General features: G+C 45.7%; 1 protein-coding gene across 4 annotated transcripts; it reads left to right on the top strand.

The window, feature by feature from the left end:
* Positions 1–86: 86 nt before the first annotated feature.
* Positions 87–23,929, top strand: KLHDC10 (kelch domain containing 10). 4 transcript variants are annotated; one of them, XM_075024537.1, is made up of 11 exons: positions 555–1,877; positions 8,016–8,145; positions 12,334–12,490; positions 13,817–14,038; positions 14,579–14,733; positions 15,947–16,095; positions 16,733–16,817; positions 17,742–17,808; positions 18,432–18,479; positions 20,667–20,806; positions 22,064–23,929. In XM_075024537.1, the coding sequence occupies exons 1-11, from the start codon at positions 1,792–1,794 to the stop codon at positions 22,271–22,273; spliced, it is 1,449 nt and encodes a 482-aa protein (XP_074880638.1). In that variant the 5' UTR covers positions 555–1,791; the 3' UTR covers positions 22,274–23,929. The 4 variants fall into 4 exon arrangements, with proteins under 4 accessions (XP_074880640.1, XP_074880638.1, XP_074880639.1 ...); XM_075024538.1 differs by lacking the exon at positions 8,016–8,145 and having other exon boundaries at positions 559–1,842; XM_075024539.1 differs by lacking the exons at positions 555–1,877; positions 8,016–8,145; positions 12,334–12,490 and adding an exon at positions 87–292.
* Positions 23,930–25,632: the final 1,703 nt, after the last annotated feature.

Genomic DNA, 25,632 nt, shown 5'->3' on the forward strand with positions numbered 1-25,632 from the left:
TGATCATTGCTCAGCCCCCCCCCCCAGCAACAGAGTTCTCTCCTCGGCCTTCCCCCACCTACCAAGAAGCCCGCGTTTCATAGGCCGGGGCTCGCAGAAACTTCGTCGCTGATTGGAAGGCGGCCTTGCCGTTGGCTGCCGCCTGGCTTCGCCCTGAGGAGGAGCGGACGGGGGGCTATGTCGGCGGCAGACGGTGCCCGGGAGGGTGTCGGGGAGGGCCCGGGCGGTGCGGCGGGTGGCGGTGGTCTCCTCAACCGCTTCGTACAGCTGCCGGGCAGGCCGCGCTCGGCGGGTGAGTGGTCGCCGGTTCCCCGGGCGGGGGTGACCCCATCCCCGGGGTGTCGGGGACGGGGGCACCCCCGTCCCCAAGGCCCTGAGAGGACGGATACCCCGCAGTTTTGGGGTTGGGGGGGATGTTGCTCGCGGTGCCGGGGCTCTGGGACGTTTTGAGGGGGAGCTGGGGTAGCCTATGGGCTTGGGATGCGGGGGGGGGGGGGGGTGGGGTGGGGGTTTGTCACCCCGTCCCAAAGGCCCCGGGGGTGGTGTAGGGAGGGCCGGGATGCTCCCGTCCCAACGGTCCCGGGATAAGGGGTCCTGGAGTTGCGGATGGGGCGGTCACCCCTTTCAAAACGGTTTTAGGGTGTTGAAGAGGAGCCACGGTCTTGAGGGGTGGGGGGGTCACCCCTCTCCTACGACTCTAGGGGACGGCCGTTCTTCTTTCCCCATCCTGACAGTCTCAGCTTTTTTTGGGGATGCTTGGGTGACCCACACGGGCGGTTCATCCCCATGGACATGGGGAGGGGGACGACACAGGGTACCCCGTGGTCCTTGGTGGAGATCGGCCCCATCTCAGCAGCGCTGTGATCCTGGATGGGCCTGGGCTAACCCATGGTCACCCCCCCTCCTCCCTCCCCAATCCTAATGTATCAGGTTTTTGGGGTGGGGGGCCCTACAGTCCTGGGAGGGATGATCCTGGGATGGGCGGTCCAGGCTACCAGAGGGACCTTGGATGAGATGTCAGCCCAGTTGCGTGACCTGGGAATGGTGGTTCTTTCTGTTTTCCACCTTCCTCTTAGCAGTGTTGGTATGTGGGGGGATTACCCCACCCCAACAGCCCCAGGATACTAGGGGGAGGAGGCCAGGGTTAACCCACAGTTGCAGGATTGGGAAGATCACCCCCATCCCAGCAGTTCTGCGATACTGGGAGGGATGTGGGGCACCCCATGATTCTGCGATGGGGGTATTCCCAATTGGTTTGGGGTATGCCCCCCCTTCCTTATCTCCATAGCACCCCCTGCCCTCAAGGGCCACATGGTGCTGGGGTGCTGCCTCCCAGGAGTTGGGTACCCCAGGCCCAGGGCATCCTTTTCTGCCCTGGCTGCCCCTGGCCCTGCCACTCAGATCCCTCGATGGGGGATGTGAAGCCTCTCGCTGCCTCAGGGGTAGGAGCCTGTGTTTGGTGTGTCTGGAGCACCAGCAGCAGCGGGGAATGGGCTTTCAGACCAGGGTCCATGCTTCGATCCCTGTGAAACCTGACTAGATCTGCAGCAAAGATACCTTCGAGCCTTGTGCAAGACTACTGTGAATTTGCTAAGTGGCTCCACACTTTCTATTTTTGGGCAAATTCTCAAACATGTTTCCTTCCTTCTGTGATAAGGGCCTTTTTTGGTAACACAAGAACTGATTATCTTCACGTTCCTGAATTTTAATCATTGGCTTGAGCAAGCTGGTAGTGTGTCCTCCTGACGCGGTTGTAACGATCCCACTTTTGGCTACCGATTATGGCCCGACATGGAATCCTGCCCTCTACCACCTGCTCAGGGGCAGATGCTGCAGCCCCAGGTACAAAATGCCCCCATTCAGCTCAGCCTTAGCATGTAAGTCCAGCCTTAACAAACCTGAAGCTGATTGTTGATCTTGCTGAAAAACTGCCTGATGGAAAAATCCTGTTTGAGTCGATTGCTGGAGTTTTCTCCCCATTCGACACCTGTTAATGTCCTATTTATAGAGCTCCAGCAGCAGCCCTTATGTAACCATTGAGACAGAGGAATATTTTTTTTCCTCTCCTTCCATTTCCTCCAACCAGGTTTGTCTTCTTACCTCCCAGTTCCCTTTCAGAGTTTCCAGGAGGCATTCCTTTGTTTTCCCCATCATTCAATGCCCTAGACTTTTTCCATAAGGCATGCTATCTCCTTTTAATCCTGTTTTTACAAGTAATTACTGTTGTGAAAGAACGCAAAGAACTTGTAGCATGCTTTGGTGTTGGATGTGTTCGCTACATCCTTCCCTGCAGAGCTCTTTTGCTCCTGCTAAGCTGTGTGTGGTTTGAAGTAGATCTGGGCTGTCTCTTGGTTAAACACAAGAGCATACATCTTGACTTACGTGCTGCTTTTGTCACGTTCTTCTTTTGCACCTACTTGTAGAAAAGGTTTTAAGCTTTTGTCACCTTTTTTTACTCTGGAAAGTACAGGGAAGTGATTACGCAAAGGTAAGCAGGCAGCTAGTGGGAGCTGGTGCCAGGGTTGTGCTGCTCTGTTGGCTTTCTCAAGCGGACTATTTCTATCGAGGGTTTCTCAATAGGGGCATTTCTCAAGCAGCATCTACAAAAGAGTCTCGTTGATGGCTTAACAGCTCAAAAAAAAAAAAAAAGCTGTTTGTGTTTTTGCTGCCTCGTGATGGGTAAAGACTCTTTAAACATCTAAAATTTTGTGTTGGATAAGGGAAAGGAAGGAGCTATTTTTAGGTGTTTGTAAGTTTTAGAAAGATCAAAAATGTCAAATATAGGTGGTGTGTGGTTTGTTCTTCTCCTCGTTGGAAATCATCCTGTCCACATTTAAATTTCTTTGTTTTCATCAGGCTCTTGGGGTTAAGTGGATAGAAACAATCTGGAAACCTAAATATATCTTTGCTTCTCGCATGCTCAGCATTTATGCTTTGTCTTAAGCTATAATTTTCCCAGTGTACCAGTCACAGTAGAGGTGTTTTTTTCATATAGAGAGGATCAGAGTTTCTAATATGTATTTTTAAAAAAATACAACAGAAAACCCTAATATCTGAATCCCTTTGTGTCATGTGGGGGAACAAGCCTGAAGCCAAATCGGAACCTGGGCTGCATCTACAGGGGCATTACTAGCAGAGAAAGACAGAGATGGGATCATCCTGTTCTATTCAGTGCTGTGTCCAGTTCTGGTCCCCACAAGTCAAGAAGGACGTGGACAGATGGGAGACGGTCCAAAGGAGATGGTCAGAGGGCCAGAGAACCTGCCCTGTGTGGAAAGGCTGAAGGAGTCAGGTGTCTTCTCCCTGGAGAAGAGAAGGCTCAGGTGGAACCTCATCATGGTTTTCTAGTACTTAAAGGGCAGCTGCAAAGAGGACAGAGGGTCTCTCTTCACAAGGAGCCACATGGAGAAGACAAGGGGCAGTGGGTACAAGCTGCACTGGGAGAGGTTTCATCTCAATGTAAGAAAGACATTTTTTACAGTAACAACAATAATTCGCTGGAACAACATCCCCAGGGATGTGGTAGAGTCCCTGTTGCTGGAGAGTTTCAAGATGTGACTGGACAAGGTGCTGAATAATCTCATGTTGGCTCCCTTTCCCACGAGAGGTTGGACCAGACGATCTTTCCTGATCCCTTCCAACCTGGGCTGTTCTATGGTTCTCATTTTCCAGAATTCCTTTCTTTATTTTCCTTTTACATTTTTAAAAAAAACAAAACAACCCAAGGAACACTCAGTTTTAGTGGTGTAAAATCTGTAATATAGAATTTCTGGGGCATATGTTTCCTCTTTTGCTCTGGTTTCTCAGTAAGGACAGCCCACTCAGAAGGACTCCTTATTTTATTCTCTGCTCTGGGTTGCTATCTCATGTATTACAATCCTCTTCCTATTTTACTAATCATGGGAAATACTGACAATCAATTGCACGCTTGTAGAAATGTTCAAAATACGTGATTGCTACAAAGAGGTTTGAAAACAAAAGCCTCTGAGAAGCAGGATGAAGAAGCAGACCCATTCTGGACATCAATCCAAACCCGAAAGCTCTCACAGCTGGATGTGAGAATGATCATTCTCTTAGAAATGCTTCTTTAGAGACTTCAAATATTTGAAAGGGTCTTGGCCGGTGGCCTGTAGGTTGTGTTTGACATCCTTGGCTGGATCCTCTGTCCTCTCCCAGCTGCCCTTGACACCCTGGGCAGAGCTGTCACTCAGGTGTCGGGGATACAGGCACTGCTGCTTTCTCTCTTGGGTATTTTTTGGGCACAGGCAGCCTGCCACAAAAAGGAGCTATGTGATCTGAGGAGGCTTAGCGCAGCTGGATGAACAAACAGGTTTTAAACCTTGTTCTCGGCGACATGTTCACATCCTGCTTATCCAAACATTTGTAAGGGACTCTAATTACATGAGTTACAAACTTATTTTGTCTGGCTGGTATGAAAAAGATGAAGCTTTGAAGACTGGAGTCAAAGTCAATATTGACTTGTCTTGTTCTCTCTCCCAAGAGCCAGCAGTGCTTTGGCTTCAGCCTTTGACCTAAATGTCCTTCAGAAGTCTTGCAGAAATCATAAGTGGAAAGGGAGATACTGAAACCTGCTATTCTGGATGTTGGAAAAACTAGGTAGGAGGAAAAATAATACTGATACCCTCTTTAGAAAACCTTAAGAAGCAGTAAAGAGGATGTGTACGCACACCTTAGCTATTCGCCACTGGTATGTTACTTTGAAAAGATGAGAACCAAAAGCCACACTATATTCGTTAGCTTTACATCCTGTAGTTATTTAGTTTATATTTCCAAAAATAGTGCTTGATATACAAATTATATTGCTAGTAGTAACACTAATAATATTGTGGCCTAGTATAAGCCTCGCACTGGAATTAGTAGGATTGAAGATCACAGATTGATGGAAAAAGCCAGCATATTTGGGGCAGGTCTTGCAAGCGGAAGACCCTACACCTTGATTACAGGACAAAGTCCATGCAGTTGCAGCTCAGTGCCTGTGCCGTTCCTTTTCCTGTTAGCCTGACAGGAGGAACTTTAAGAAACTCAGAATGAGGAGGCGCGGACAGTAGGCAGCAGAACTGCCTAAACTTCGTGGAAGCAGAAGGAAGCAAAACTCTTGAGGCCAAAGCATCTCGCCATAGGAGCCAGAGGGTATAAAAGACCTGTCCAAAACTAGTCTGTCCTTCTAAATGAAGAACAATCCAGGAATTGTAGCGAGGACTTGGCAGCTGTTGTCCTTTCACCCTCTGTGCTGTATGTAAGTGATCCTGGCTGGATTACTTGGATATACTTGGTTCTTGTGGGTTTGAGTGGCCAGAACCACCTTATGTAAATATTTTGTAAAATAAGATCACCCTCCCGTTTCCTAAGATCTCACAGAGTTTTGCACTAACTTCTTGCACCTTTTACTTTGCAAATGACCCTCTGGTGGATGTCATGATTAAAATAGGTTGAGAAAAAAGGGAGCTTATAAAGGGTGGTGCTGGGCTTGCTGCTCTGGGAGGTGTTTGAGGCTATGCCTGGATATCTGTTGGTTATGCTCCAGGAATAAATAAAACTGTGCTTTCTCCAGGTGGTCTGGAGGAGAGGGAAGGAAGGGCTTGATTTAAAATACTTTAGTATAGTCTTCAAATCCTGATTTGAGCCACACATAAAATGAAGAGGATTCATGGCTGTAGCTGCAATTAGTTTTCATCAGTAAATATCAAAATAGGAAGTAGTCCTGTAGTTCCGGGAGGAACATCTCTCTAGATGCGAGTCTTTAACCAGAATGAAAATTCAGTATATTAAAACCACCAGTGCTTTGATTGCAGCCCAGGAATCTGTTTTTTTTGTGCTAGCAATCTATTTTGGCTGAGTTTTCCTACTGTAGCCTGGCAGAATGTGATCCTTGCTTTTATTTCCCTGCCAGCTCCAAATGTTAAACTGGACGAGGTCCTCAACATTGTTCTGTTTCAGGTTACCTGATGTGCATGGCAAGCTCTAATCCATCAAATTACACAAGAAAAATGATACTGCTTTGTTCAAGGAATGAACTGGGAGCTTGCAAAGCATTAGCTAGTGAGTGCTACAATGAAAGCTTGAGTCCAGATGCTTTCTGTCTATGCCATGGGACGGCTGCCTTCCCTTGCTTTGTCTTGTATAATATTGCTCAAGGAACTACAGGTAGAGCAGCATTTAATCTTTACTTTTGCAAAGCAGAATTACTTGGCAGAAGCGTGCTATCATCTCAGTAGGTCTGCTCTTTATCCTGCCTGCTGTGTTGAGCACGCGTTGGAGATGAAAACACAGCTGCCACACTATGTTGTGAGCACTGATAGCTGTTGCTCGGATAAGTTTTGGTAAATCACATGCATTATTGGTGACCTGGCATTATGTTGTGCAGTGTGGTTGAGGTGATGCTCTAAATAGCTAGCTTAAAAAAGGGTATGTACTGTTGGTTGTAAACATTTGGATGGCCATTGTGAACTTAGGGTTGAACTACGGTCATCTTAATAAATGGTCTTTTGTGTGTTTGAAACAAACTTCATTAAGCAATAGGAATCTGTAAGCTTTCAAGTGCCATTATTTCCTAATTTTCAAATATTTAAAGAACTTTGAAGCTTGATCTGTTGATAAAAAATATGCTGCACATGTAAACTGTTTTCTCCAAATGCATCTTGATTGGGAAAAAACCAAACTGGTTGCTTGTCCTTGAGATTTTGAAACATTGGCAACTTTTATTGGATAAAATTCTTTTCTGAAGGTTAGAAGCCAAGTGTTTCTTCTGACCCTGAGTCTCACCTCCTGTGTTGAAACCGTGAACTCGAGACCAGTCATCCTTTTTAACTCGGGTCGCCTGCGTGAGATGATCTGGAGCCTGTACATCTTCTGAGAGGCTGATACCAGATGAATACATTTCACTGATTCCCCTGAGTGCCCAGGAAGGTTTGTTTTACAGGGGGGAAAAAAACCGCACTGAGCAACTGCCTCCCTGCTGCACCAAACTGAGCATCCAGATGCCAGAGCATCCCCTGGCTCCATCCACTGCTGGCAGGATCTCGATTGTGCTCTTTTCCTTTGCTTTTTGGCTGCTTTAACATGAGCTGGGCAAAAGGGAAAGAAAAAAACAGGGATTTGCTGTTTCTATGGAGAAGGCCATGTGCTGTAAGGAAAATACACATTCTTGGGGTCAGACATGACCCCAAGATTTGAGTGAAACATTTCACATTGGCCTTTAATTATTGCTTTGGGCTTTGAGGATCATTCCCTGTGTATTCTGAATGGAATAGACAGTTCTCTGTAAATTTCTGTTGCCTTTATCTTATGTGCTTTCCTTTTTGTGAACGGCAATGTCTTTAAACGGCCAGATGAGCAAGCAGTAAAATGGTTGCATGAAACAAGCAAGCAGTACATGGAAAAACAAATCATAAATGCTTTGACTGCTACATTGTTAGGATCTTTCTGTAATTCAGTGACTTGGAATGGGGCAAGCAGCATGTCAAAACATTATAATTGTGCTCCAATTTCAGATGGATCTTTAGTGATCCTTTAAGGCTGAAAGAATAAAGAGGCAAAACTTTAAAATTGACACCTGCGGCTTGGAGTCAGCTGATCTGACTCTGCAAAAGGATATTTTTTACACCCTTAGCAAGCAACAGCGCATGGCAGGCTTTAGAAATGAGGCATCCCGAAGCTGGAAAGTCGTCGCAGTTGCAGCTCCAAGGCAGTAACCCGTGGGGAAGGGGTATGTGTTTGCAATAAGGGTATGTTTATTTAGTCCTGCTCCTGCCATTTCTTCTAGCTACAGCCAAATCTCTTTCTGGTAGCTGTGATGGCAAAAGAACTTGACCTGTTTCCGTTTCCAGAGTTGCCTTTTAAGCGTGAGGTTAGCAGTTTCTTTTACCTCATCTTCTTTGCTCCCAAAGGATCCAGGAATCATTTTTTCTGCTGCAGATTGCTTTGGCTACTGCTCAGCTTCACACCGGCCCTAGTGAGGGATGATACAGGGTCATTCTTCTCCTTTCTGCTTACAGGTTTCTGAGCAGATGGTGGGACAGCCCAGACCCTTGGCCTCTTCCTTCCAAGGCTGGTTGGGAAAGGGAGGCAGCAACTGTGGATTTGCCACCTTGGGAGAACAGCACTGCTTTGGTTTGCCGGGAACTGGTAACAAGGCATGGTAGCAATTAGGGAAAATTCCCTTAAAAAGAAAAATCAAATTCTGCAGAACCTGATGGTGTAGGCAGACCTCACCCTCTGCCAAGAGCTTCTCATTGATTAATAGATTTATTTGGTTATTCTCTGGCACCATGGTCATGATAAAAAAAAAAAAAGGATGGTTTCAGGCAGGCTCTCAAAACTTCATATTCAACTCTTTCATTGTTTATTTTTAAGAAATGAATTTGGCTAATTAGACCTTTTTCCCCCTCTTATTTGAAAAAAAAAAAAAAGCCCAGCTGGCTGGCTTACTAATTCAAATAACGGGTACTCCCCTCTTGTTTAACCTAGCCAGTGAGATGATGCCAGCATTTTTTTTCCTGCAGTCATGAAAGGGAGGATAATCGAATGGAAAGAAAACATCTTTGTTCTTCGAAACTTGACTTTGTGCTGCTCTGTTTGAAGCGCCTCTCACCTTACATTTGCACTGCATGTGAATCAGTGCAACCACTTGGTACTTCACAGTTTAATTTTCTTCTTCTATAACTTTATTATAGAGCTATTGAAAAGTGGTAGAGAAATCCAGTAGACTTGAGCATAGCCGTTGACACATGCTGTGGTTCTGGGCATGCTGCTAGGATTTAATCTGCTCTGTAACTTCAAGTAATCTGCTGGTACCAAGGGATTTTTATGTTGGTTTTTTTTTTTTTCTCCAGGCCTTCCATAGATTTCTGTAGCTGTCAAGGCCCCAGAGCTGGAATTTAATAAACTTTTAATTTTGTGTTAGTCAGAATAGGAGCAGTATTTATGGACCAGCGGGTGCAATTCAGCTTCGTCCTCCCCGTAAGAGGGATATTTTGAATGGGAGTCTTGTTGAACACCATTCAGGACCATTATGCTCTCTCCTCCAAAATAAAGGGGTTTTTTAAATTTTCTTAATGAACATCTCTGTTTTCTCCTCCTCCTCCTCGCCCCAGACCTACTCTGTATTCAAAGTTTTTGGAGAGGTAGGAAATGAATGTCTCATGCATTGGTTGCTGTGCTTTGTCACATCAGGAAACTCAGGAACAGATATTCATGCCGCCATTTTGCTTACTCTCCTGTTCTAATAATACCTCTTGCAGGAGAGGTATTCAATTAGGAATCCACTTTAACAAAGTCAATCTGGGCCATCGGAGCAGCTCCCTCTGAAGTCGCTCAATGAATCACTTGAAAAGGGTGAATTTAACAGGGTGTTAACAGGTCAGTGCATAGCCAGCAAGCAAGTTTCAATCGGATAGCTTGGTCCTAATTTAGGACTTTCCTTAATTATGTCCCTGTCATGATATTTCAACTTCTTTCTGTTTGTGGAGCTTCTTATTCTCTGAAATTTTTATTGTTCCCGTTTCTCCCCTCAGGACCAAGGAAAAGGGGTCTCCTTGTGACTGTACCTTCCCATCCTTCCTTCCTGTTTCACTTTGGAGTCTTAAATTGGGAAAGCAAGTGCCTTCCAAATTATATCCATCCACTTAAAAGCCATTTTCTATAACTAGCTTTATGATCTCTTTCCCACAGTTCTGTCTTGACTTGGTACGTTGTTCTGCTACTTTCCACATCCAGTGTCAAAGAATTCATAGCGAGGCCTGGTGACTTGCAGCTTTTCACTGTGATGGTGTCTCGCTGTGCTTCGCTTAGTGTTGGGTATTTCTTTAATCTGTGGCAGGTTCAGCTCTTGGGGAGATGGGCTTTGCTAACTAGAGGAAAAAGTTAGCAAACCCTTGGGTGTTTCCATCTTCCTGCACCATCTAAAGTTTGCGCTTGTGTAATAGGCTTGTTGTGCACTGCTAATGCTGAAGCGAAAGCAGATCCAAAACTTGCATGAAGAATTTCAGTAGGAGATGTGAATCATCTGATAAAACATAATTAAATGGAAATGCAGCTCTTTATTGGAGGTAAAAGTCATAGAGCTTGTCTGCTGAAGAAACTAATCTGAATTAACTCTTAAATAGATTCAGCTTTTACAGGTCTTTTCTTTAAAAAGATATAACTAGAGGAATCTTTTTCTAAGACTTTCTTCTGAAGTGAATTAAGGTCACTTCAATTCTGAATAGAAGAGTTTGGTGGCAATTTAACTCAGTTTAACATTCAGTTAATTCATACATTTGCGAGTGTGCTGGTGTAGGTGACTCAGAAGATGTGTTGGATAATTTTTTTTTCCTGTTTATGGGTAGATATGTCATCTTCTCTGGGCCTCTGCGAGCAGGAGGATCTAGTCCATTGAGACAAAGGGGTTAGTGAAGAGCGGAGCTTAAAACCAGCAGGCTGGAAATGTGAAGCCTTTGGAGATAACTCATTCCTTATATGTTGAGCAAACACAACTGGGGTCTGCTTGAATAGAGCAGAAAATCTGTTGTTCTCGAGCAGAGTGAAATGAAATTGCATGTGTTTGTAGCTACAGGGGTTTGCCCTGAGCTTTTGGAAACCTTGCTCTGATTGGCATTTCCAGCCCTCCTTTCCCTGGGAGTCACCGCCACGTAGCAGGCACAGCAGGAGGAAGCATTTCAGCTGCTCTCCTCCGTGGTTTGGTGCTCAGCTTAACGCTGAGGACAGTGGATTTCCCCTGAGCAGCCGAGTTGTGAATGCATGACCAGGGACAGGCATCATTTCTTCTGCTAGCTCTGCCACGAGGATCCCTAGCTTCTGACAAAGGACAGTTACTGAGTGAGTGTTTGATTGAAAAATGCGTTGCTTTAGTTCACAGAGCCCTTTGAGTTGTTGGCGAGAGTAGTGGGAATGGGCAGGGAATGGCTGCAGGGGAAGGGTGGTCCTTTCAGACCATCTCGGTTGGGTGCTTGCAAGTATCTGTTTGACACCGCCTTCTGATGTCCTTTCTGTGTCTTGAAAATATCTTGAAAAAAATCATCTTTTAAAGATAGGAGATGGGTTTCTATCTAAATGGGAAGAGGTGAAACCAGCTGGGCTGTGTATGGGCTTGATGTACCCATCTCGCTATCTTGAGGACCTGCATGCATCAAACATTGATCCCTTTCTGTTGAAACTTAACTGTTCTGGGGCATTATGGCAAAGTCGTGTGTCTTCTCTTTAATTTTGAGAGGTGAATGGCAGAGAAGGCTTCCTTGGTTTTGTTTTTTAATTTATTTTCTTTGAATTATGCCTCTTACTCTTTAGTCTGTTGGCTTTATAGAAAACTCAGCCTTATTCTTTTTTCCCTCTGGAAAATTCTCACAGCAAGTGTTATAACTAGAGGGAAATAGGATCTATATTTAATGTAATATTTGAACTCCTAATTCCCTAATACCTTTTAAATTCAATGGATGATTGAATTAAATCCTCACTCCCCTGCAAAATGTGTGCATCAGTGCTCCCAGTCTTTGCTGGAATTAAGCTCCCATTTCAGTTCTTTCAGGTCTTTTTGGAGACCTCCAGGGCAAACACAGAAGAAGAAACAAGCAGGATGAGCTCCCTTTGGCCAAGCACAGACACGTGAGCCCTTCGCTAGGATATCCTCTATAGGCTGCAGAGAGGCATGGGCATTTCTCAAGCATGGTTTTGTTTGCAGATATTGAGGATCAGATGAACTGCCCTCTCGAAGCATCTCTGATTAGAACAGTCTGAACAATTACCTTGATTGTAAATACCTTTATTATCAATGTGTTCACTTAAAAATGAATCCATCTCTTTGGATGGTTTCAGAGTTTAAAATAAAAAAGGCCAGAGGGATGGATGTTTCTCTTTCCCTTTGTGAATCACCTCTAAAGCACGTAATATTTATTTTAACAGTTTAGTCCAGCACTAGTTCCTGGCTGCCGCTGTTAGTACATGTAATATCCACCCCTCCTGTGCGCTAATGTCCATGCCACGCTGGGTGCCCAATGGCACTGTGCTGTCTCAGTAGCCAGGCCAGACTACAGGTTTTTCCATTAATTCCTTAACTTTCTTCCCCTCTCTTTCAGCCAGTGCTTATTAGTTTTCTAAGTGGGGATTGCTGTGAGACACAATTATTACTGGAAACAACCCAAATCTGTCAAAACTTAGCCACAAGGAGTTTGTCTGAACCCTGTAGAGCAGCTTAATTTTGGATGAGAGTTGGAGCTTACAGCAGCAGCAAATGGGGAACATGATTAAGCAAAGCTGCTTGTGCTGAGTTAAAATTCATTATTCAGTCTGGACAAATCATTTATTTCACCTTTCCTGTAGGAAAGATGCTTGATGCCTCATTTGTTATTGCTCCGCATGTCTGATTCACTGCTGATAATTGTAACAAGCTCTAAGAAGAAAACACGATGGGTCCTAATTAGATGCTTCACTGGGTCCTGTTCCATCCTAAAAGTCCGTAAAAGAGCTATGAGAGCAGGTGGGTGGTGAAGATCACTGGTTGCTTTGGGTGGGGGTTCTTCGGGAGATCTTCTTTTGATGTTTTTTTTTTGTTTGTTCTTTATTGTCAACTGAACCAAAGTGGGCCTGTCTTGAGGTGCAACAAGCAGAGGATGTGCTTGAGAGAGAGTGATGGTTATGCACTGAAATTGTACATTTTAGGGGACTATTATCTATCTTCCTTCTCAAGATGAGGCTTAGAGTTACTCTCACCAAAAAGCTGTTGTATTGTGTAGGAAAAATGACTTTTGAAACCTTCCTGGTTTAGTCAGCTTGAGATGTTCTACATGTGTCTCACAACCAGTTCCTTTGTTCAGGGACCTGATCATTTTCTGCTCCTTTCATCTTCCTCATTCGTTATGTGGTCCTGTGTCTTGTTGAAGAAAAACATCTATGTCTGGCACTGTGCTTGGCTCTTGCTGTGCATCAAATTCGAGCAAGCTCGGAATTACTTTTTGATCACTTGTCAGCTGAGACTTCAATTGCTGTTGTCCAACAAGGATATTGCTGTTTAGATTTTCCTGGACTGAATTGGTCTTTTTATCTATTCCAGTTGAGGTCTGAGCTTGAATTGTCCTCCCCACTTTTATTTCCATTGGCTTTTAGGGAAGAGGGTGGGTAGGCAGAGGACTTCCTTTTGGGAAGGGCTGCGTCTGCCAGTTGTCAAGCTTAACCTGTTGGATCTCAGATGGGTTCCCTGCTGCGCTCCCTCCCAGTGCAAATGCCTTTATCTATGAGCAGATTTTACTTGCTGTATCAGACCTGTGTTGCTTAATGTTTAGGAAGCCGCGGGTGTCCAAGGTGAAAGAGCCTTCTTGAGATACAAGGTGCCAGGAGCAAAAGAGAAGAAATGGAGAGAAGTTTTATGTAGGACAGAGAGCAAATCATTACTTTTCTTCTTTGTTCCCACCAGTCAGCTTTAAATATAAACATTTTGGAACTGTTTCCTAAGTGAAATCTGCCATACAGAATGATTGACGGGGGAATTTTTAAGATATCTCAGAAATAGCTTTCACGGAACGGTTGTCACATGTTGACCTGCAGACAAGCCTCCTTAGGCAGGTGTGGTCCAGGGAAATGAATGAGATGGTGACACGCAGAGGCTCTCCCCATTCCTGCTTGGAGAAGTGGATCTGTCATGACAGAGCTGTTTCCTCCTGGCTGCAGACATGCTTCCCTATGGCTAAACACCAGCCACTCTTGTTGGAGGACCACCGCAGCAGGTGTAGTCCTGACCCTCAGACACAAGCTCAGCTCCTCTGCTGGCATCTCACTGAAGCTGTTTTACCTTCTCTTTTTGCTGTAGGCCATAGGTCTCCACCAGCAAGAAGTGGCCATCGTTGCGTGGCAGATAGTGCCAACTTGTATGTGTTTGGAGGCTACAATCCTGACTACGATGAGTCCGGTGGGCCAGAAAATGAAGACTACCCGCTCTTCAGGGAACTCTGGCGGTACAACTTTGCTACAGACACCTGGCATCAAATGGGCACTGAAGGGTACATGCCCAGGGAACTAGCCTCCATGTCACGTACGTATGGAAATTCAATTCCTATGTGTCTACTCCTGAAGCTATTTTAATCGATGTCCCTGGTGGAATGCAAAACCAGGCAAGAACTGGGAAATCTGGATCCTGTTTCCAACTCTTCTGCGAGTAGGCCTTGAGTTTGGGTTGGTTTTGTGATTTTTCTTTCCTCTTTCTCTTGGGTTGAGGCAGAGGGAAAGAAAAAATTTCAAATGCAAGAGGTAGTCTCCAGGTATTTAGCTTGATAGTTGCAAGGCACCTGCACTTTCAGCAGCTAGGTGCTCAGTGCAATCAGACATCTCAAAGCATCCAAAAATAGATCTCTTTGTTCACTAGCCATTTTTAAAAGTAGGCCTTTGGTTACCATGGTTTTAGCTTTCATTCTTTCTCTTTTAGAGCATTTCAAAGCCATAAATACATAGTGTGAATTGTAGGGTATTTGAACAATATTGAACACTTTCTACCTACTGACTCCAGAGCAGAGAGTCGTTCTCTTTTACCATGTCTCACAGCAACATGTATCTCTGCTCTGTCTCTCTCTCCTAGTTGTATTGCATGGCAACAACCTGCTTGTGTTCGGGGGCACCGGGATCCCCTTTGGGGAGAGCAATGGCAACGACGTCCATGTCTGCAATGTCAAGTACAAAAGATGGGCTCTGCTCAGCTGCCGAGGAAAGAAACCCAATCGAATCTATGGCCAGGTATGAAGGACATCCCTTGTCGAGGCACTTTACCTGTGCCTGCGTACGCTGCGGTGTGTGTCACAGAAAAGGGGCCAGAGTATGGAGATCTCTTCTCTGCTAGTAACCAGAGTTGTTCTCTATGTACATAAGTGTAAGGGAAGGCAGGTACCATTTGTAAAGAAACAGAGTGGTCTTTGTTCTTTGAGATTACAAAGGAAAAGTGTAGTTTTCTTGTAGTTAGAAAAGCCAAAATTTGTTAACTAAATGCCAGGTGCAGTTGAATGAAAAAGTATGTCTGATTTAAGGAGTGGTTGGTAGTTCCTAGAGTTGCTCTCTAGCCTCCTCAAAGCCTTTAAACCTCAAACTATAAATGAAAACAGTGTTTAGTAGTTCTTGTTTGTATTAGAATAACAACTTTTTAAACTGTCCATAATGTCCTGGATGAGCATGGTGCACAAAAAACTAGATTCACTCTCACAGGAGGACTGCCAGCTTTTGCTGTGCTTTCCAGTAATACTGCCAATGTACTTGTGGTGCAGATATTTATAACCCAACTAATTTCTCATTTAGATGTGCGCCAGACACTTAGGGAGGAAGGAAAGTAATCTTCCCCTTGCCCAGTTCAGCTCGAGCTGGCCTTTGGCAAACAGGCAGTTGGGAGCAGAAGGAGCTTACATCTCTGCTTCCACCTTGGACTGCATCAGGGAATGGTGCCTGCACCATCTTCACAGTGTCAGTAGGCCGATAGTCCACGTGCTTTTGAATTGTACAGGCTGTCTTTATTGTTTAGTCTGACTTATCCACTGTGTTTGGGGCTTTGTCTGTTACGCTTAATGCCACTGGCTATCTGATAGCTGGTTTGTAAGATTCTCTGTAACAGTATCTGTTTAAGGTCAGCGTGGAAGAGATTCAGGGTTAACTGTGCTTTAGTTTTAGCTCCTAGGAGCCCTTGCTGCACAGATCTGTTTTGTCTGATGCCTTAAACTCAGCAGCTCCACTTCTAGGTCCTCATCTTGTGACCACAAGGTTACTTTTCCTTCCTACAGACACCCTCTGCCCCCCGTCTTTTGTGTATCATCCTTGTTTCCCCTTCATATTCCTCCTGTCATTTTGTAAGTTGTAGGTAGAGCTTTGCAAGCAGTGTCTTGCTTTGGGAGGGTGGGAGTTCTCTCTTTTTCAGACACTGATGTCGCACGTCCTTTCTGACTGGTTTCTCTCTGTTACCTTCCAGGCCATGGCCATCATCAATGGTTGTCTCTATGTGTTTGGAGGAACAACTGGTTACATTTACAGTACCGACCTACATAAGCTAGACCTCAACACTAGAGAGTGGATCCAGCTGAAACCAAACAATATGTCGTGTGACATGCCAGAGGAGAGGTGAGAAGCTGGACAGTCTCAGAGACCTTTTACACAGGGGAGTCACCACCTTTAAGGACAGGCTTCTGCGCACTCTTAGAGCAGTGTTTTCAGCTGTGAACGTTGCACAACCAGGGCTCCAGCAGTCTGGTGTGCAGGGGGATGTAGGGATGGGTGTGAAGCCTTTGCCAGGATACTGATCTGGACTGTGTGGTGCCAGAACAGAGCTGGAGACTTGGGGCAGCTGGTGAGTGCTGAGGAGGGCAAGAGGCTCCTGTTGATCCCTGTCTCTTGTCCTATTCTGTAGCAAGGCATGGAGGAAGGAGGGCTGGGACATAATCAGTGACCATCTTGGTGAGAGAAGGGACTGGAATATTGATGGCGCTCCGTTGTGGTGCTCCGTAAATGACTGTACTTAAGTTCCGTGGTGCTCTGCTCTCAGAAAATGCCTTGCAAGCTTCTGGGGTGCTGCTTAGATTGCTCATGAAAGTTTCCGCATCTTCTGAATGCTCCCAACCTGAGGGACTGATACAGCATAGCCAGGCTTGGGGTGTCTGCTTAAGCCACTCAAATTTGGTAGTGTTTTCTAGAAGGCTTTTATTGTTGCTCACTTGCAGTAATTGCTTGTGCTGCTAAACGTCCTTCTTTGCACCTTCAGATACAGACATGAAATCGCACATGATGGTCAACGGATTTATATCTTGGGAGGTGGAACTTCCTGGACAGCTTATTCCTTAGATAAGGTAAGGCAATCAGGAACCTTGAGTGCTTGCCTGGATGGGAGATTTTCTACAGTGAAGTATAACCAGGACGGTCTCTTCATCTTGCTTTGCCTGGAGAGCTTGGTAAAAAAATAGATAACTAGGAGCAGATTGCTCTGATATTTCTGTAAAACCTCGTCTTGCTGCAAACATGTCCTGTTGACATATAGATGATGAATCTGTGGTACCCAGTGACCATACCGATCTGCAAACCAGCTTCATTCTGTAGACCTGTTATCAAAGATTCTCATTTAAAAACACTTAGGACATATTTCTAAATGTTGTGTTTGTGCCAAAACAGGAAAGTACCAAAGGAAGGAATTCCTTGATGTTAAATTCAGATATTGATATGGTGACTCTTTTCTTGTCTTCTCCCTTAATGGTATACTTTAATTTCCTTTCTTGTGGTAAATGTTTTTTCTCCAATACAATTTGGAGAGGGAAGAGTGAATTCATCTTGAATGCCGAAATGATAAATGAGGACACTTTAAATAGTGCTCCACTTCCAAAAAACTTGAAACTGCAGCAGTTAACGTGACTTTTTATCTCTCCATTTTCTGCATTTCTTTTCTCCTTACGTGCAGTATGAGATAGGTATTTCTAAACAGTTTTGAGAACTGGAGGGTGTGGGTTTTAATTGGTCCAGTTTTTTTAAAAGCAGTTTTCTTTTTCTTCAGCTGTGGGGCTCAAATAGCAAAGCGTGAGATGAAAGCTTTAGTAAGCTGGTACGCTTTGAAGGTGATTTTATACCTGCTTAGTCACTGGCTGCGATTAGCTGGTTTTGGTTTTACACTTAATGAAAAAGAGGTGTTGTTTATAGTGGCTCCCTGGGTCAGAGCCTGCAACTGCATCATTGTGGTGCTCGGAGAGCCAGGAGGAAGTAATGGCTCCTCTTTGTCCCTTCAGATCCATGCATACAACCTTGAAACCAACACCTGGGAGGAAATTGCCACAAAACCTCACGAAAAAGTTGGTGAGTCTGGAATTTCCCCTGTCTTCCCTTGTAAACCAGAGAGTGGCCAAGATGCTTGAAAATGCAGTTTTCTGGCAGGCTGAAAGCCTTTTTCATAACCTTGTTGTACAGTACGTGACTTAACGCTGGCGTCGAGGTCCTGCTTGTTTAGAGCTTCAGCAGTGAGGACTAACCCATCTGAAGTATATTTAGCAGTCTGGCTTCTCTCCCTCCCTGGGTGGGAAAGATGATAGTGGCTGGCTCTCCTCCCAGAAGATATGCATCATCTCTGCTCCCTCTGAGGGAACACGTGCTGGCCTGGTTAGCAGCAGGGGTTTCCCTGAAACCTTGTAGGCCCTTGGCTGCTGCTTTTCACCAAGCCAGAGGTGAGAGCTGGAGTCTGTGGGGAATGAGATTCTGGCACATTTCTTCCTTCCCTGGAGAGCAAGTAGGAGTCAAACCTGAAACAGCTGGTTGCTAAAGTAGAGATGTTATACCCGTGATTGTACAAAAGTAGAAGCCCCTTATAAATGAAACAAGTGACTTCTATCCATGATTCTATGTTGAGATATAATCACCACTTGCCCAAGCACTTTAAAGCAACTATAGTTGATACTTTTTTTTTTTTTTTTAATTCTCCTCAGGCTTCCCAGCAGCCAGACGATGCCATAGCTGTGTTCAGATAAAAAATGGTAAGATCTGTCTCTTGAAAATTGGTATATCTTATACAACTTAGCAGTGACAAGCCCATCCTTCTAGCCTGAGAGATGCTGGCCTCTGACACATGTTTGTGAGAACTGCAGGGCACACGTGTGTTTTCTGGAAGAGGATTTCTTTCTTGTTAACAGGCCTTAAGCTGCCCAGTTGGCACCACTCTTCACATGAGGGATCTTGCTGCTGTAGGCAGATTTAATTCTGTATTGCACAGTACTGTTGCTCTCTGGAATTCTGCAGTATTTTAGGCAACACGTAAATCTCCTTTGGACACGTGGCCACTTCAATGTAAGATATCACATATTTTAGCCACGAGTGTCCATGATACTTTGCAACTTATTGATTGCAAGCTCACAAACAGGTATAAATGATGCTCTTGCTACAGCTTGATGACTAACCTGTTAGCTTTGCAGTCCGCTGTGAAAAGCAAAGTGTGACCAAGTGCTGAAGCCAAGTTCTTTAGAGACAAGGTTGTTCGGAGATGTCTTTGATAGTGGGTCCTTTTCGTAGTGTTGTAAATCCGAGATGCTCATATGGAGTGGATTATGAGGCGGTAGCAAAGTTAGCACCTGAGTCTTTCCATTCTCTAGTAAAGTGAGGGCGATTTTATATGTTAGAAGCTGCACGGAGCTTAGTAGAGCCTTTTGTTCTTCACTTTGATCCTCCAGATGTTCTTGCTGTAAATCATTTGTGCGGCACTGTTTGAGGCACAGCTTAGAGAGGGCTCTTCATGTGCAATCCATGTTCAATTATCCGCAATTTTGAATGGTAGAGTGTTCCTTCAACTAGATTTGGGCCTCTCCCATAGCCTCATTGTCCTACAAGAACGCGTTCCTCGAAACTTGATAAAACAAATTGCTCATAATGGACTGAAGAAGCAGTTACAATATTGGTCCTTCTTTTCAAAACTCTTCAGGTTGATTACTGAATGCTGTATATTAAAGGGTGCTGAGCCATGCAGAAGAGTGCTATGCCAGATTATATTTCTTAGGAGTGCTAATTGTGCCAATAAAAGTAAGGCAGGGGCTGGGAGATGCTTCCAGTTGCCTTCATCAGCGGTATTTTGCTGCAGTGCAAGCCTCTGAGTTGAGAACTTGGGCAAAGCTAGGAGCAAGGACCTGCCTCTGTCAGGCAGCAGGACTAGGATCCAGGGCTGTGGCTGCTCCCCATGGGTTTAAAACCACTAGAATCTAATCAAACCCAGGAACTTATGAACTCAGGTTAGCTAGGGCTTAATACGGCTTCTTAAAGTGGGAGTTGCACTGCCCTCCTGCTTCTCAATGGCATTTAGCGCTGAATCTGCCATGGTAGGGCTGGGATCACAGGCAGGCTGGGAAATGGACATGAGCTGGCAATGTGCACTTGCAGCCCAGAAAGCCGATTGTATCCTGGGCTATGTCAAAAGAAGCGTGACCAGCAGGTCGAGGGAGGTAATTCTGCCCCTCTGCTCCACTCTGGTGAGACCCCACCTGCAGTACTGCATTCAGCAAAAGCAAGACGTGGACCTGTTGGAGCAGGTCCAGAGGAGGGCCATGGAAATGATCCAAGGGCTGGAACACCTCTGCTATGAAGACAGGTAGAGAGAGCTGGGAGTGTTCAGCCTGGAGAAGAGAAGGCTCCAGGGAGACCTTGTTGTGGCCTTTTGATGTATAAAGCAGGCTAACGAGAGGTGGAGAAAGACTTTTACCAAGGCCTATAGTGACAGGAGAAGGGGCAACAGTTTTAAACTGAAGGAGGGTAGTTTTGGATTGGACATAAGGAAGAAATGTTTTATGGTGAGAGCGGTGAGACACCAGAGCAGGTTGCCTAGAGTAGCTGTGGATGCCCCATCCCTGGAAGTGTTGAAGGTCCAGTTGGACGGGGCTTTGAGCAACCTGATCTAGTGAAAGGTGTCCCTGCCCATGGCAGGGGGGGTTGGACATGATGGCCTTTAAAGGTCCCTTCCAACCCAAACCATTCTGTGATTGTATAAGTGGCCTCTGTGATTATGAATAGTGTGCTGGGACTGATTTGAGAGGTACTGAGAGCTTGTGTTGAGGTAGAATAATTGTTGATCCTAAAGCTGTTTTGGGAAGGTGATCACTGACTTCAGTCACTGCATGTTCTGCAATTGCTGGATGAAGGATGGCTGGGCCTATAAGCACCATGGGTTTCCTCTCTTACAGATGTGTTCGTTTGTGGAGGCTATAATGGAGAAGTGATTCTGGGAGATGTTTGGAAGCTGAATCTGCAAACTTTCCAGTGGGTCAAGCTCCCAGCTGCCATGCCGGAACCAGTGTATTTTCACTGTGCTGCTGTCACACCAGTAAGTGACTCATTTCTTTACTATGTAGCTGAAGTTCAAGCCATTCGTTCAAGCACTCTGACGTTTGTGTGGGCTGCAAATAGAGCTGAACCAATGTTACCAAGGAGGTGACCTCCACTGGATGCAGCATCTTTAGGCAGGCTGAGGGCTGGTGTGAGGTCACTGCCTTTACTCCTTTTACTCCTGCTGCTGTTTAAAGAGCGGTAGCACACAGTATATTCTGCTTTCTAAAAGCAGTGATGTGGAGTTTTAGCTTTTAAACTGTATCAGCTTCAAGGAGTAATTCTATGTGTGAACAGCAGTTCCTGTTTGCGAAAGGAGAAAACGCACAAATACTCCCCCAAGTAAACTGGTTTTAGCTTACTGAGAACAGCCTGGATTAGCAGGGGAGCAGCCCTCTTTGGAAACCACTGCTAATGGCAAGATTGGTATTGCTAGAGCTTTTTGCTGTAACTAGAAGCTTAGAGACCTGTGGCTGATAAGCAGCAGGCAGCAAGAAATGCATTTAGCTGTGACTTCAGCCTCCTTCAGCTGATCATCGCCTTAGGGCAGCATGCGAGGGCGGAGATCAGGTTCTTTGGTTATAAGAGCAGGTGTTACCTAGTTTGGAGATTGTTATAAATGCAACTCTTTCTGAGAAATTGTAGGCCTGATACAGGTGTTTCCCAGGCAGCTTGGTGACTGCCTGGACAGCAGGAATGCCTTTTCTTTTCTTATGTATTGAAAAAATGCCACTCGCAGAGTAGGTCAGCAGCTGAGCTTTTCCCATCTCTCTGTGTTGGTGGTGTTCCTGGAGCAGGGTTATGCTGAGCAGGGAATGCAGCATGTCTTTGTATGGTGTGGGTTTAGTTTAAAAAAATACGTTCTTTTTAGCTGAAACTTAAGTATGGTTCGATATGAATTTATTAACACTTTGCCCCACTCCTAAAATTGATTTCTTGGGGTAGAATTCACCTAAAATACAGAGCAAAGCACTCTTAAGCTAGTGGGTACGTGGTTTAGGATGAGACACGTGCCCTTCAGCAGTGATTCCTCCCCTTGGCTATGAGAGGAGCCCAGGGTGACTGGCTCAGGCAGTGACACTTCTGTTACCTGCACATAAAGGTGTGTGAGGTTAATTTCACTCTGTCATTAACCAGCTGGGAATCTGGAGAGGCAAATCCAGGTTTTCCTGTCTGTGTTGCTCCTCAGCACCTTCTGGTGTGCCAGTTTGGTCTGTGCCCCATATAACTCCCCTCTCCCCCTTTTCCCATCTAGGCCGGCTGCATGTATGTTCACGGAGGGGTGGTCAACATCCATGAAAACAAACGGACTGGCTCTCTGTTTAAAATGTGGCTGGTGGTACCCAGTCTGCTGGAACTGTCGTGGGAGAAGCTACTGGAATATTTCCCTCATCTAGCAACTCTCTCCAGATCTCAGCTTTTGCACCTTGGACTGACGCAGGGACTCGTTGAGCGACTAAAATGAGAACATCTCATGCTTCTGTCCAAGACACACTACGTTCAAGAAGCCCCCTCCTGCCCCCTATTTATGGATACCGTGGATGGTCTTGCTAAGAACATGGAGGAACCCGCTCAGCGCCTTACTCAGCAAATACATTGATGCCTTTCTAGAAATTTTTACTTTAAGTTGTTGAAAATCCAGTTTTTATTTATGGATATCTAAATTACACCATTAATCAATAATACTCACTGGGACTAATCCATAACATCCAGCCATCAAACTGTCATCAGCACATGCTTGCAACTTAATTGGGGAGGGTGGGGAACTTTGCGAATGTCTGAGCCCATGCTTACACGTGGCGCATTCAACCTAGTATTTTCACAAGATGTATCTAACAGGACATTCAATGCAGAACAACAGCTGACCTGTTCTTTTGCTTTAGATAGCACTCATCCCCCTAATGCCCAGCTGAGCTCTCCCCCTATAAAACCGAGAACTCCTTCCGCTTGAAGGCTTTGCATGTGTTTCATGGGCATGTTCCCATCTCTTTGAGCTTCAGAAGACGGCTGGAACGTCACACGGGGCAGTGAGCGAAGCTTTGCCTGTGCAGCTTTTCTGGTGCAGTGTGCAGTGATTTGAAACACCCCGTGTCTGTGTCCCTCACCTTTTCATATTGAAAGGTTTGCTTGGAAGACTGGTTAAAAGTTGCCACTTAATGGACTACTGTGTAGTTTACTTGCGGTGGTGAGGGGAGGGAAGAGGTTTTGCTGAATCTTTTTTTAACCTTTTCGGCTCACATTGCACTCTGAACAAGCTAACAGTGAAAACTCATCCCGTAGATTTCAGAGCTGTCTTTTAACCTATTGTGTGTTGTACCCAGTGCTTGGGTGTGAGCCACCCATGCCAGCTCAAGTCCTGGTTATCAGCACCTGACTCTAACATGTACCAGTAAGCTTTTTGTTTTCCTTCCTCCCACACATCACATCAGCTTTTTTCTAGTCAGCTTTGTGTTCCTCCGGGGGTGGGGGATGTTATTGCTGCATGTGGTTTTAATATGGATCCTTGGAAACTCATGGATCACTCATCCCAGGAAACACAGCATCAAGAAAAGGAGAGAGGGGAAACATCTCTCCCTCTTGCTGTAAGCAGTGGTCATCTCTGCACAGGCAGGAGAGGAAGGGATGTCTGTCTATCTCTTGTCTTGCTGTGCTTGATATACTGTGAAATTTGCTCCAGAGACCATGTGTAAGTGGCCATCAAACTCTGAGCAGCTCCAGTGGGCTGGCATCAGGTTTGTGCAAAATTCTTTTTATTTGAAGACCATTTTTAAGTGCCTTTTTTTTTTAAATCAGCTTTTCCTAGTACCTTCCTCTTCCATCATCAAAGGCAAGGGTTAGACTGTGGGGTTTTAGTTTCTTTTTAAGAGATTGCATTTATTATGTTTAAATAAACCATAGCATTGTCTTCACATTGTTAATCTGAACAGCACTGGCTGATTGAGTCACTGCTACCCCTCTTAGGGAGGGCCTACCCCTGATGTTCAGTTGAAGTGTTAACATTTGCCCCAATGTTAAGCTTCCCCTGTTCTTGGGGATAGATTTTTTCCTCCCTTCTGTAACCTCAGTTGCTGCCTTTTTTTTTTTTTGTCAAGGCCCAGAAAAATAAAGATTGGGAATCATAGCTGAAGCATTCTCTGGTGCTTTTGACCACAGAAACTGGTGGCAGCTGCCACCAATCTGTTGTATCTATCATCTGCCCCCTTCATACCCTTGCAGGACTTGCAGCTCACAGGGCCAAGCTGGGGCCCTCCAGTGCACTGTATGGCTTCTGCTGTCCCCAACTCTATGTTTAGGCTGGCTTCTAGCGAAGAGCCTATGGGACAGAAAGCCTTTGCTCTTGGAGAGCAGTATCGTGTTATTTCAACCCCCTTCCAAGCCTCCCTGACTGCTTGCTGGAGCAGTTCAGGAGCTGAACCCAGACCCTGCTGGCAGCTGTGGGCTGGGGAAGGGCTACCTGCTCTCCTGCCCTTGGCTTGGGATGTCCTCTTCTGCAGGACCAGGTTGGGCCAGTGGGCCTTTTCTCCAGCTCCCTCTTCTGGCCTGAACTCAGTGGCTCTCACCTCTTGCAGAGGCTGAACGTCTGTGCTTCATCTTTGCCTTCTGGCCTCCAGTTCCACTGGGACCTTCTTGCTGGAACAGCCTGGTCATACATGTGCTGGTTCATCCTTTAACTACTTCAAAGCACATCTCCCATCATCGCCAAGGCAATATTAAAACCATCCAAGCCTGGATCTCTGCTCAAGCAGATTCCTTGAGATCTAATGTCTTCCTTGCTCCAGCAGCCTTATGGGGGCAGCCAGGAGCTTCCCCCGATGTGACCACAGGGAAGAGGAAGGGTGGTGGGTGTTGATCTGGGGCACACATGGCCACAGCCTGGCTCCATACTGACACCTGTAACACCGTCACTTAATATTAGCTTCAAATCTTGACATGGAACATGTTCAACCACCCAGGCAGGACGGTACAGTCCTTGATGTCCCTGCAACACACCAAGTCACCGCTGGGTCACCCAAACCCAAGTGCCCAAGCCCCTTCCACTGGCTGGACCACTGAAGGTCCGAGCCCAGAGCCTGCCTGTCCCCTCCACCAATGGCCTGGAGCTGGTTTCACCCTTCTGACACAGCTACGCTGCGTCCCCAGCACACACAACTTAGAGGAGCATGGCCAAGAGTACTACAGAAAGATAAAAGCAGAAAATACATGCATTGTCCAGTGATGGGAGTTAGGAGGCCGCTCCTCTCCCAGTAAACTGGGGTTGCTGCTGCATCATGGGCACAAGAGCTTGGATGCTGCTCTTCCTAAAAAAATTCCTTGTTTTAAGCACTGCAAAGCTCACAGCTCCCTTTTGAGGGTTTGCTTGAGTTGCTGCTAGTCTACTGCACATTGAATATTTGAATGATAAAAGCTTCTCCCTGGCTTATGGTGGCAGAGGCTTCGCTCTGGGCTACAGCTTGAAGGCTGAGCAGCTCCAGGCTTTTCTTGCTCCATCTCCTGCTTGTCTTCACCTCTAGCCCAAGTACTAGTTCCTCCTTTTTAAGGGAAAGTTAACTCCAATCCATGCAATACCATACTTGAGCAAAAGGGCAGAGTGTCACTGCTTCTGCCAGGGCAGGGTCAGTTCCCTAAGGAAGAGGGAAAGGATTCAGCAGCTGATGGAGGGAAGAGGAGCAAAGAGGATCCGTGATGCTGCCTGGGATGGGAACAGGGCACAGTGAGAGAGAAAGCCATCTCGGAACAGGGTTTTGTGGGACAGCCCTGCTGCCTTCATCCTGCAACATTTCCCCTGCTCCCAGCACCAAGTAGGGCAGCTCAGGGTGATGTGGG

The sequence above is a fragment of the Buteo buteo genome, chromosome 4, assembly GCF_964188355.1.
Source record: "Buteo buteo chromosome 4, bButBut1.hap1.1, whole genome shotgun sequence".
Taxonomy (NCBI): domain Eukaryota; kingdom Metazoa; phylum Chordata; class Aves; order Accipitriformes; family Accipitridae; genus Buteo; species Buteo buteo.

Bases quoted from the DNA above. Each gene is read 5' to 3' on its own strand.
- KLHDC10 (XM_075024537.1), top strand. From the start codon at position 1,792: ATGGAATCCTGCCCTCTACCACCTGCTCAGGGGCAGATGCTGCAGCCC. The intron at 1,878-8,015 runs GTAAGTCCAGCC...TTCTGCTTACAG, and splicing joins ATTCAGCTCAGCCTTAGCAT to GTTTCTGAGCAGATGGTGGG. The intron at 12,491-13,816 runs GTGGGTGGTGAA...TTTTTGCTGTAG, and splicing joins TAAAAGAGCTATGAGAGCAG to GCCATAGGTCTCCACCAGCA.